General features: G+C 37.2%; 1 protein-coding gene across 1 annotated transcript in view; it reads right to left on the bottom strand.

Annotated features, from left to right (window-relative positions):
• Nucleotides 1–78: 78 nt before the first annotated feature.
• Nucleotides 79–12,183, bottom strand: part of APOO (apolipoprotein O) — a 53,620-nt gene continuing 41,515 nt past the window's right edge. Inside the window, exons 8-9 of the mRNA XM_061407839.1 lie at nucleotides 3,854–3,919; nucleotides 79–338 (exon numbers count right to left, since the gene is read on the bottom strand). Of these exons, the coding sequence (XP_061263823.1) occupies nucleotides 3,884–3,919 (36 nt within the window). The 3' untranslated portion in view covers nucleotides 79–338; nucleotides 3,854–3,883. The remainder of the gene's footprint in view (nucleotides 339–3,853; nucleotides 3,920–12,183) is intronic.

Genomic DNA, 12,183 nt, shown 5'->3' with positions numbered 1-12,183 from the left:
ACCACATATACACACAGGGAAAGGACATCAGGTACACTTAAACTGTCACTCAAACAATATCAGGGGAAAAAAGGACAATTTTTTTTAACTTAGATCTTTAATTATGTACATAAATAGCAACATGAGAACGAGGAGTTCTAAGGCTTATACATTATCTCTAGGTGGAAGAATTTCAGATTAGTCCACTTGGAGTATGGCATCACCCAAGATAACAAAGAGGCCTAGGACAGTTTTTCCAGAAGAAGAATGCCAATTTACTACATTCAATACTGACTTCTCTGCCATTTTTCTGTAGAAATACTGGTTTACCATATGGAGTTTCCAATGTTTACCTATAACTAAAAGAAAAAGAAAAACATAAATATAGTGTCCTCCCAGAAAAACAGCTCTAAGAGTTTGCATTTTTAAAATTTCTTAGGTTTAAATAGAGAAAGTCACATCAAATACATATATTACCATTATATGACATCACAATGAGCTGGTGAAAACTGTAATTATTCCCATTTTATAAATGAGTACACTAAAAACCAGAAAGGATTTTGGTTTATCTTTTATTTCCAATACTATATGCAGATTCTCAACTGGCTGTATATCTGAGATAAATTAACCAGATGGATGGGTGAATAAATGAAAAGTAACTGCTTAAATGGCACAGCACACACTACATTCCTCCCCTTCTGAAAATCAAACAACTATATTTCCATCCATCTGCTGGGGGAGACCATGATGATATCACAGCAAGTCCAACACATACCTTTCCTCACATCACCACCCCATCATTCTTTTCTGGAATGAAACACACATCAAATCCAAAGATACATCAAATCCAAAGATACAGCATAGACAAGCCACCTCTTCTTCAGATTGCCTTTCTCCTAATATGTAATGAATCTACTTATAAAAATTTTAGAGGCCAGTGACTATTTCCTTGATCTTTTAAAATAAAACTAAACATTTTTAAACATGTAAACTACTAGCTTACCTTTTCTATCTCAGTTTATTAATCTGTTTTGAACTTCTCTAAGAATTCAACAGATTTACTGCATTGTTAAAAAAAAAAAAACTTCAAACTGCCAACAATCTATATTAATAATGTTTTAATAGATTATGGCAGTCCATACTAGGAAATTATTAAGCAGCTAAAGGAGGAATAAGTGCCAACAGGGAAAGATGTACACAATATATTAAGTGACCAAAAAAAGGCAAGTTAATGTATAAAATAGATAACTAATGAGAACCTACTGTATAGCACAGAGAACTCTACTCAATGCTCTGTGGTGACCTCCAGGCAAGAATACTGGAGTGGGTTGCCATTCCCTTCTCCAGATCTTCCTGACCCAGGGATCGAACCTGGGTCTCCTGCACTGCAGGCAGATTTTTACCATCTGAGCTACCAGGGAAGTCCTGTCCTGATTCACTATGTTGTATAGCAGAAACTAAGGCAACACTGTAGAGCAACTATATTCCAATAAAAATTAATTTCAAAAAAGCATGTTAATTCATTCAGCATAGCTAAACATAGCAGTGTCTGCAAAGTATTCTTATCAAAAAATTGGACCTAAATCTGATTAAGCCTTCAAATCCAACAGCCAGTTTATGAGAAATGCAGAGAGGAGAGGAACCAAGAGATAAAACAGAATGACACTAAATGGATACACTCAGCCACAGGCAGAACATGGGAAATTTCTAAAAGACAAATACGCCTAGTTTTTCAACAAATAAATGGTAAGAGAAAAATGAGGGAGAAGGAACTATTACAGCTTAAGAGGGACTTAAAATATCTGAAAACATAGTTTATATCTTTGTAAAAAAAAAAAATGAAAGACACTTAAGAGACTCATCAGTCAAATGCAATGGGCAGATCTTGTTATGATCCTGACTCAACCAAAACAACTGTAAAAAGTTATTAATGAGACAATCAGGGAAATCTGCATACTCTGAATATTAAATGGTATTAAGGAATTAGTGTTAATTTCTCTAGATGTGATAATAAAATTGCAGTATGTGCCTGCATGGAACTTTTGGTGTACTTGCAAAACAGTACAAGGAATATGATCTCATTCTATCAAAAACCCAAAAGCATATTTGGATGTGTGTGTGTGAGAAAAAAGTTTGGAATGATATACAAACTATTAACAGAAATTACCTCTGGGAAAGGATTGGAAGACAAAACAAGCTTTCAAAACATTTATCTAAAAACAATTCTTTACAGCAAATATGCATCATTTTATAATTAAAAACTACATTTCCAATAAACAACTTAAAAAAACGAAATCAAGGTTGTATATACAATAAGCTGAACTCTGGCATGGAACATTTTTGAAAAAATGAAATGAATATGTACACAGTTTCCCTATATTCTGTGACTCATTGTCCCTAGAGAGAAATATAATACTATCCAGTGTCAAATCTCTGACGAACATGTGTGACTTCCTGGCAGCTTACCCCCTAGTCACCCAGATGCACATCTGGCCCCACTCCCCAGAGATGCCAATTGTGGGGTGGGGCTTAAGCCTCTGCTTTTCAACAATCTCCCAGGTAATCTGTATCACAAAATGTGAGAAATGCTGATTTAGGGTTTCTATGTGAAGGGCTGGGATGTGAAAGAGGATCTGAATTTATTTTCTGTGACCGCTAAAGCAAGATCAGACCACTGTGTAGTAGTTATAAGGAGACATATTTTTGCTTAGTATAAGAAACAGCTTCTTAAAAATTAGAACTGTCCAAAGATGGTTGCCCCATAGGGTGCTTTTCCTATCAGTGGAGGTAAAAACTAGGAACACACAGGGCTACAGAGAATTTCTCTTGAGGCTGGGGGTTATACCAAATACTTCTTTAAAATTCTAAGATTATATGACTCTCTGGGTCTGCAAAAATATTGGGACAACGTGAGAAAGAAAAACCTCAAACCCAGAGCTTTCATGAATTTTAAAACAGTAGCCATGACTTGCGATAAATGTAACACTGACTTTTTTAAAATAAATTTCTATTATAAAAGAAAATTCATATTCATTGCAAAAATTTAAAAATACATAGTTATACAGAAGAAAAAGTATAAAAATCATCATAATCTTACTATCTTAAGATACATACTTAATTTTTTTTTATTTTCTGGTAATTATCCTCTCTAAAAATGTATTAGACTAGCTTCTTTTTTTCATTTGATAATTGTGCATATGTGTGTGTGCTAAGTCAATTCAGTCATGTTCAGCTCTTTGCAACCCTATGGACTGTAGCCCCATAGGCTCCTCTGTCCATGGGATTTCCAGGGAAGAATACTGGAGTGGGTTGCCATTTCCTCCTCCAGGGGATCTTCCCAACCCAGGGTCTGAACCCACGTCTCCTGCATCTTCTGCATTGGCACGTGTATTCTTTACCACCGAGCCACCTGGGAAGCCCAGCCTCAAGTTACTCAATCTTTAAGGAAAGAAAATTACACCTGTGAATTCCCTATGTCACTTATTCTATATAATCTCGAGCGTCTCTACCAAAGTCATGCATTCAGCAAATGTTTATTGAATGATTATTAGGTGAATACAAGTGTGCTGACTATAGTGAAATGCTGTCTGAAAAAAATAAGCTTAAGAAATGATTGTCTGAAATAGGTTTGTAGACAAATCACAACTGTCGAGTTCTAGCTTGTCTAAAAAACCCAGGTACTTCTCAGAACAAACACAATTAAAGAAGTCATAGCACTTAAGCCCAAAAATTAAAGATGAAATAAAATATCATCCTGGCCCTTACGCTTCCACCACACAAAGTTTAAATGCCTATAATTAATTAATTAAAGACAAGTCATTTCAATTGGTGCTAATAATGCTAAAAATAACCATAAAGTTTTTTTGTTCTTTACCTGTTTAAAATGGGAAGAGCATGGAGTATTCTACTTATTTCCAGGTGAGTTCTTCACATTTCCTGACTTGTAAGACAGAAAGTAGGAATATTAATGCGGTTTGAAAAGAAATAGTAAAACTTCTAAAGAAATAGTGCACTGTTTCAAAGTGCACATCCTCCTAATTGAATATTATCTGATGCAAAGTGACCCATGTCTCCATAAGCTAAAGGTATTACTAGGGCTCCCTGAGGGCCCTGTTGTAGAAACTGACTCGGGCCCAGAGGACAGGAGGAAATAAAACTCCATTAATCCTCACTACACAGACTTGGCCAACAGCTGATTCAATAAAACATCCAATCAACAGTGAAAAGATTTCTTCACTACTTTATGTTATCGTCCTTGTTAAGGAAGGTTACTGAATCACTTTGCTATATACCTGAAACTAAAACAATATTGTAAATCAACTAAACTGCGGTAAAATTTAGAGGAAAAAAAAGAATAGTCACTATGATTGGAACATTAAAAAAAAAAAAAAAAGGTTTTACACATATGGTAATACTTCCTGTAGGTCCTCTACTCTGTATATCATTCACTGTAGGGGTCAAATCACAAAACATGTTTATTCTGAAAGAGGTTATAATCAGACCACACCCATCCTGCCTAGCTGTCATCTGAGAACATATAATTAGGTCATGTCATCCATGAGAAGTGATGAAGGAAAGGTTCTAGAGGGAAAAATTCATGGGCTACATGTTTAAGACCTTACTTTCTTTCTCATATGTTCTTAAGACTGTAATTCTGAAAACACATTAATAAGACCTGATGTACGTCAAGGAACTGAGCTCCCATGACTGGCAATCTGAAAAACACTAGGCTGCATTTGGGTGAAAATGGGGCTGTGATTCTGTGGGCGACTTGGTGCAGGTTCTCCTAGGGGCCTTCTCTCAGAGTTACCCATGAGTGAAGGAGGGGGAAAGTGAAAAAGCAGGAACAAACGCCTAACCCTATAATTTCAGAGCATAGTTTCTAGGCAACGTCAGGCTTACTGTAGGGGCTAAGAACCTGTCTCTAAGCACAGTGATCATACATTCCGGTTTGCTCAAGTTATCCATACTGGTTTATACCCACTGTTTCAGTATAATTAATAAGTGTCCCCTTTCACTCTCAAGGGTATCCTGTCTTGGATGACAAATTATATGACCACTGTATCTACAGACCACAACCACTTGATGATGGAGTTCTGGGGAATAAAGCAAGATGTATTGCTTGGTGGATCATCATACAATATCCAGGTCCACTTGCTGCTCTGAATCTACAGGACTCAGTACCTCTGTGTCTTACTCTATTCCTCCAGAGCCTCTTTCTCACACAGTCACGCACACACCAGAGGCCTTCTTGCTGTTGCTCTTCCAACTTGCCAAGCTCCTTCCTGGGATAAGACCTTTACAAAACAAATCCTTTGACCTAGACTGGTCACTCCCAATTTTTACCTGGCTAAATGCTATTGGTCCTTCAGATCAAGGCTTTCTTCTGCCCTCTGCCCTTCTATTCAGATGAGAATCTTTATTCACATTCATAGCACCCATGCACTTCCTGATTTGTGGAATTCTTTCATTCATGCTTGAATCCTTCACTAATGTATGTTTCACAAGTGCACAATATCCCTTGGACCTCTTAGCACAGAGCATTCAAACATTTGTTGAATAAACAAATGGAATGAGGTAGAACCTAGAAATCTGATGAGTGTTTAAAAAAAGTTGGGGCATGTAATTAATGAAGAGATAAAAACAAGCTTCTGAAGATAAGTGAGATAAGCATGTCCAACAATTGGGTGTGTCATAAAAATCATGTGGTTCTCTACCTAGTTAAATGTATTTCAGGTCTGAATTATCTTAACATAATGCTTGCCAAGTACTTTCAGTGACATCTTATATATTCTACTATGGGTATTTGCCAGCAACTCGATCTCAAAAATATAAACTGCTAAGTTCATAAGCTTTTTAATCTTTTGGACATTAAGAAAATGAGCACATAAAAACATTCTTCTGGTTGAAGAAAACTATTCTGTTGCTAGGAAATTTTTCTTGTTTGATTACATACTACTTATAGTATAATAAAACATGACAGTCAAATATCTCACTAATGAAATAGTGAGCCCATCCACGCTATTACAAATTAGATCTCTCTTGGCAGAAATCATCATGATTTCAGCAAAAACAATATTCTGACTTCAAAAGACAGTTTGTGACTTAGCACAAGCCAGAAATCAATTTTTTTGCATCTCCAGACAGTTTTATTTAAAATATTTTACAATGTAACCATTTTCCTTATAATCTAATTTTAATACATATTGGGTTTCACTGTTCTTTTTAAGTGATTAATGCATTTTAACCCAACACATCTAAAAAATATTATACTATTATTGCAACATGTAATCAATATAACATCAATCAATATTAAAATCCTGAGATAGTTCACAATTTTTTTAATTTGGCCCATGTCTTCTAAATTTGGTGTGAATTTGCCCTTATAGCACACCTCAGTGCGGATCAGCTACACTTCATGTAGTCCATAGCTGGTGTCTGCCATATTAACTGCTATGGGCTACAGGAATTAATCAAAATATTTATTTCTAATTAATATGTACTGCCATATGAAGGGGTATTTGTAGCTAAACCTTTAAGGTATAGTAACCCACTGAAATGTCTGAGCCCTTCACTAGCTGAATCATTTTGATCAATTACTTCTCCAAAATGCAGTTTCCTCAGTTATAACATGGGGATAATAATAGCTGGCTTAAAATTCAATGTTCAAAAAACTAAGATCATGGCATCTGGTCACATCACTTCATGGCGAATAGATGGGGGAAAAATGGAAACAGTGGCAGACTTTATTTTCTTGGGCTCCAAAATCACTGCAGAGAGTGACTGCAGCCATAAAATTAAAAGATGCTTGCTTCTTGGAAGAAAAGCTATGACAAACCTAGAGAGCATATTAAAAGCAGAGACATGACTTTGCTAACAAAGGTCCATAGAATCAAAGTTATGGTTTTTCCAGAAATAATGTATGGATATGAGAGTTGGACCATTAAGAATGCTGAGTGCCAAAGAATTGATGGTTTTGAACTGTGGTGTTGGAGAAGACTCTTGAGAGTCCCTTGGCCAGCAAGGTGATCAAACCAGTCAATCCTAAGGGAAATCAATCCTGAATACTCATTGCAAGGATGGATGCTGAAGCCGAAGCTCCAATACGTTGGCCACCTGATGCAGAGCTGACTCAATGGAAAAGACCCTGATGCTGGGAAAGATTGAAGGCAAAAGGAGAAGGAGATGACACAGGATGAGATGGTTGGATGGCATCACCATTTCATTGGACATGAGTTTGAGGAAACTCTGGAAGATGGTGAAGGACAGGGAAGCCTGGCATGCTGCAGTCCATGGGGTCACAAAGAGTCGAACATGACTGAGTGACTGAACAAATAATAGAACCTGCTTCACAGACTCTTCCTGAGCAAAGAGTTTAGCACCCAGGGCCAAGCTCCCAGCAAGTACTCCATAAATGTCCCATATCCTATGTGGTAGGTCACTTAACTTTTTCAATGAGGAAATAAAAGGTAAGGAAAAATGACCTGTCAAAACCCCAATGAAATTCCAGTTCACTGGGTGTGGCAGGCAGAATAATGGCCCCCCAGAGGTGTTTGCATCCTAATGCTGGAACCTGTGACTGTGCTACTGTACATGGCAAAGGAGAATTACAGTGGCACTGGAGTTAAGGTTGCAAACCAGCTGACCTTACGACAGGGAGATTATCTTGGATTATCTAGGTTGGCCCAATTGAATCACATGGGTTCCTACAGCGTAAGAGAACAGAAGACAGGGTCAAAGAAATAGGACATGAACAGGGCTCAACTGCAGAGGCTGGCTTTGAAGACGGAAGATGAGGGCTGGGAGACGAGGAATGCTGCAGCCTCTAGAGGCTGAGAACTGCCCTTAGCTGACAGCCAGCAAAGCAGACCTTGACCCTATAACCGCCAAGAAACTGAATTCTGTCAACAACCTGAATGAGCAGGAAGTGGATTCTCCCCTGGAACCTCCAGAAAGGACTCAAGGACAACTTGATTTAGCACCGGACGTCTAACCTACAGAGTCTAAGAAAACAGATTTGCATTCATCTCAGTCAGTAACGTTGTGGTCATTTGTTACGGCAGCAAATAGCAAACTAAAACAGATACAAGGACTTTTGACTAATGAGTATAAGCTCTATGGCTCCATTTTCCATCAGGAGATGTTGCCTTCTCCCGTGCAGATGTCACATGACATCTATCATGGCTACCATGTCTAAAGTTGGTCCATTTTCTCTGCTTCTGACATGGATAAACCCACTGAATCATCGAAACAACCCCCATTTACCAGAGCACCAGAACAATTTCCCAAGGTTCCCTGGTGGCTCAGCTGGTAAAGAGTCCACCTGCAATCCAGGAGACCTGGGTTTGATGCCTCAGTTGGGACGATCCCCTGGAGAAGGGAAAGGCTACCCACTCTGGTCTTCTGGCCTGGAGAATTCCATGGACTGTATAGTCCACAGGGTCGCAAAGAGTCGGACTCAACTGAGCCACTTTCACTCACTCAAGGATTCTAAGAGGTGGGGGTGCGGGGGGAACTGGAGAAGAGCCTGGCGTGTCCACTATGGAGTCTACTCTCTTGGCTACCAGGTCACGCGGCATCGTGCCTTGTCTACGTTTTCTGATACCAAAAGTGTATGTCTTTCAAAAAAAGGAGAGACCTTTTCTTTCAGGATTTCTTATTTTTTATTTTGCTAAGTAATATTGTTTTTAAAGAACAAAAGAAAACTCATTACCTAGTACCTTTATTTCTTAGCATTTTAATAACAAAAACTAGAATGGGCAGAAATTCAGAATAAATTTAGCTTTACGGAAAACCCACTATATTGTCCTTATTTTTATTTTATTGTGGTAAGAACACTTAATATGAGATCTGCTCTCCTGACAAATTTTAAAGTGTACAATATTGTAATGCTAACTATAGGCACTATGCTGTACAGCAGATCTCTAGAATTATCCATCTTGTATAACTGAAATTTTATACCCATTAAATAGCAACTCCCCATTTTCCCCTCACCCCCTGCTTCTATAAATCTGACTGTTTTAGATACTTCATGTAAGTGAACTCAAACAGTATTTCTCCTGTGACTGCCTTATTTCAGAGATGATCATTTTAAAATCATATCACTTACAGCTAAACTTGAGTGTGTTTAGAAAGCTGAGGAATTTTGAATGGAGGAAGAGAAAACAGGATTTACTCAGGATGGTGGCCACTGTTTCCCTTTTATTTTCCTGCTGAGCTAGCAAAGGCTTGAATACAACTATTAAAAGCTCAGCATTAGAAATTCTGCTCAGTTTTCACATTAGTAACAGGTTTATATTTCTTTATATTTTCCTGCCCTTCAAAGAAGTATTAAGTTCTTGGCTTTTAGTTATTGTTGGTCTTTAACAGTCATTTTATAATTCTTTGATAGTAAATTGTCACAAGTTTTTAAAACCTACTGAAAATTAAACATGACTTTTACTGAAACACATTGCTGTGTTTGGTTAATTTAGAAGACAATTCCAAAAGGGCCATCTGTGACCCTGGGGCCTGCCACCCACCACGGGCCTCCATCTCTGAAACTCAGACTTTGGGCTGGGACTATTCTGAAGGGGTTTCAGATTAGCAATGAACAATCAATGAATAGTTTCCTGCTTTTATTAAGTGCCTAGAGTCAAAGAGTGAAAACTGTAATGGAAACGATCTATGAATCAACTATATTAAGAACTCCTGATCATCATCAAAAGGCATCAAAACTGAAAAGACTAGCCTCAAACCGGGAGAACACATCTGCAAACATGTGACCACAATATTAATATCTAGGAAAAAACGAAGCCTTTTACATCAATCATTAAGAAAGGAACTAATGACCCACATAAAAAATGCCAAAAGACATGAACAGGCATTTCAAGAAGAAACCAATAAACATGTGAAAAGATGTTCAACCTCATTCGTAATCAAAGGAATGTACACCAAAACAACAAAGAGAAATTCTGAGACCACTGTGACATGGCAGCCAGAAAACTATTGCAGAGTTCTTGCATCACATCAGAAGGACACAGAGCCAGCTTCTACCAGCCAAAATGAGCAACCTGAACTCCAACAAGGATAAGAATTACAAAGCATTCAAACCCAAATATGTTTAAATTGACAAATTCAAAATGATTGTTAAAAAAAAAAAAAAAAACTAGTTGGAGACATTCTGAGGATGTGAGGGAACAAATTTATTATTCTGAAAGCCAGACAAATCCAAGAGAAAAAGCTGAGCATTTATCTTGTCTTTCCTATAACTAACTAACTAGTTTATGAGCGGAAAGAGTTCTTTATTCACGTGCTCTAGCTATCACGTGAAAATGAAATGACAGAAATAGAATATCACCATTTTCCAACTCCCAGTAAATCAGTGAGTCTAGGCATTGATCCTCAACAGCCACTAACACCAAACTGGTAAAGTGAAGCAAAAACATAGGTGCCTGCATAGACCTATGGCCTTGCCAACTGGACCAGCACAAACTTGATTAGGCAGCCTGTGGACCCAGCAGCCAATCTTCAGGAAATGTAGAGAAGAGAGGAACACTTTCAACTGCACCTAGGTGTGTAATCAGTAAAACCCAAACTGTTGGAAACTACAGGTCCAACGTGCCAGGTTCTTTTAACAGATACAGTGTAAGGAAAATAAGAGGATGGAAGGAGAAACTGTAGATTAAAAGTGACTTAGAAGGGGAAAAAAGCCTTAAAAGAAATATCAAGTCAGAAATAATAGAGGGCAAGACTAAAGAGACAGGGATAGATACTTAGGTGACAAAGCTATTAATAGTTGAAAGAAAGTACATTATTGGGGCAACTAAGGAAATCTGACTGTGGACTGCATATTAGATAATGTCTATGTAAACAAAGAAATGTCAACTTTCCTGAGCATGATAATGGTATTGTGATTCTATCAATAAATGACCATATTCTTTGGAAATACACACTGAATTAGATATGGGTAGAAAGCGCCATATCTATAAGTTTCAAATGGTTCAGAAAAATAAAATACACATGTGTGAGTGCCCAAGCATGTGTAAAACAACAGACAAAGCAAATGTAGCAAAATGGTAACTGGTGAATCTAAGTGAAGGGTATATTCATTATACTATTCCTGCAACTGTTTTGCAGTTCTGAATTTTTTTTTTTCAAAACAAAAACTGGGGAACAAAACAAAGCCACACATACACACACACCACAGTGAAAAACTACTTCAAAAGCACCAGACTGGCAAAAATAGAAAACTTGTCATCTAGTAAAATTGATGTGCAGACCCTATGAACTAGGAATCTCAGCCTAGAAAGACTCTTAATTAAAAAAAAAAAAAAAAGACTCTTAATAAACCATGACACATGTACAAAAATATGCTCACAGCTGTGTGTGCAACAATATACTGAAAACCATCCAACTAGCCATCAACATGGGATTTCCCCATAAAGAAATATTCTATAGCAGTATAAATTAATAAACTACGGCCATACACAGCCCATAAACATAATGCTTAGGGAACAAAACAACTTGCAAAATAATACACAGAGTAAGACTCCATCTAGACAAACTATATATTTATTTACATGTATATCTGATATAGTTACGTTAAAAGGCAAAAAACAGGCAAGCTGAACCACAGTGTTTAGGTTAAACTACAAGAAAAGTTTAAAGAAGAACAAAGGAATAAAAACTTCAAAATTCTGGATAGTGGTTCTCTCTGGGTAGACAGAGGGGCACAGGAAGAAGTTGAAAGACACTGGTAATTTCCTATTTTTAAAGATGGATGGTTGGTTGGTATATGAATGGTCATTGTATTGTTGGATTTTAAACTGTAAATAAACATATACACAGTTATTGTACATATATTTTATATATTCTTTTATCTCAAAAAAGGAAAAAACCCTGACCCACTATGATGACAATATTTCTGGACACACCCATCTTTGCTTCACAGTTCTGCCAAAGCAAAGAATTCATTTTAGCTGAAGCAGATTAATTCCTCTTCACCAACCAATCACAGAACTGAAAGATCACCTCATTCAAATTTCACTGGTAGAAGACTCACTGCAAATATTTAGAATTAACTCCTAAAAGGGAAAAGGGATGTGGCGGACCAAAAAATGCCACAGACTTCCTTAGGGTTTTTGAGAGCAATACAGCTCCATGGGAAATAATTAAGAACTGAACCACCATTCATACCACTTAAAATTTCAGGGCTCCATTTTA

This window comes from Bos javanicus, chromosome X, assembly GCF_032452875.1.
Source record: "Bos javanicus breed banteng chromosome X, ARS-OSU_banteng_1.0, whole genome shotgun sequence".
In the NCBI taxonomy this organism is placed as follows: Eukaryota; Metazoa; Chordata; class Mammalia; order Artiodactyla; family Bovidae; genus Bos; species Bos javanicus.
Note: the sequence above shows the minus strand (reverse complement) of the source record. Positions and strands in the feature narration are given on the sequence as shown.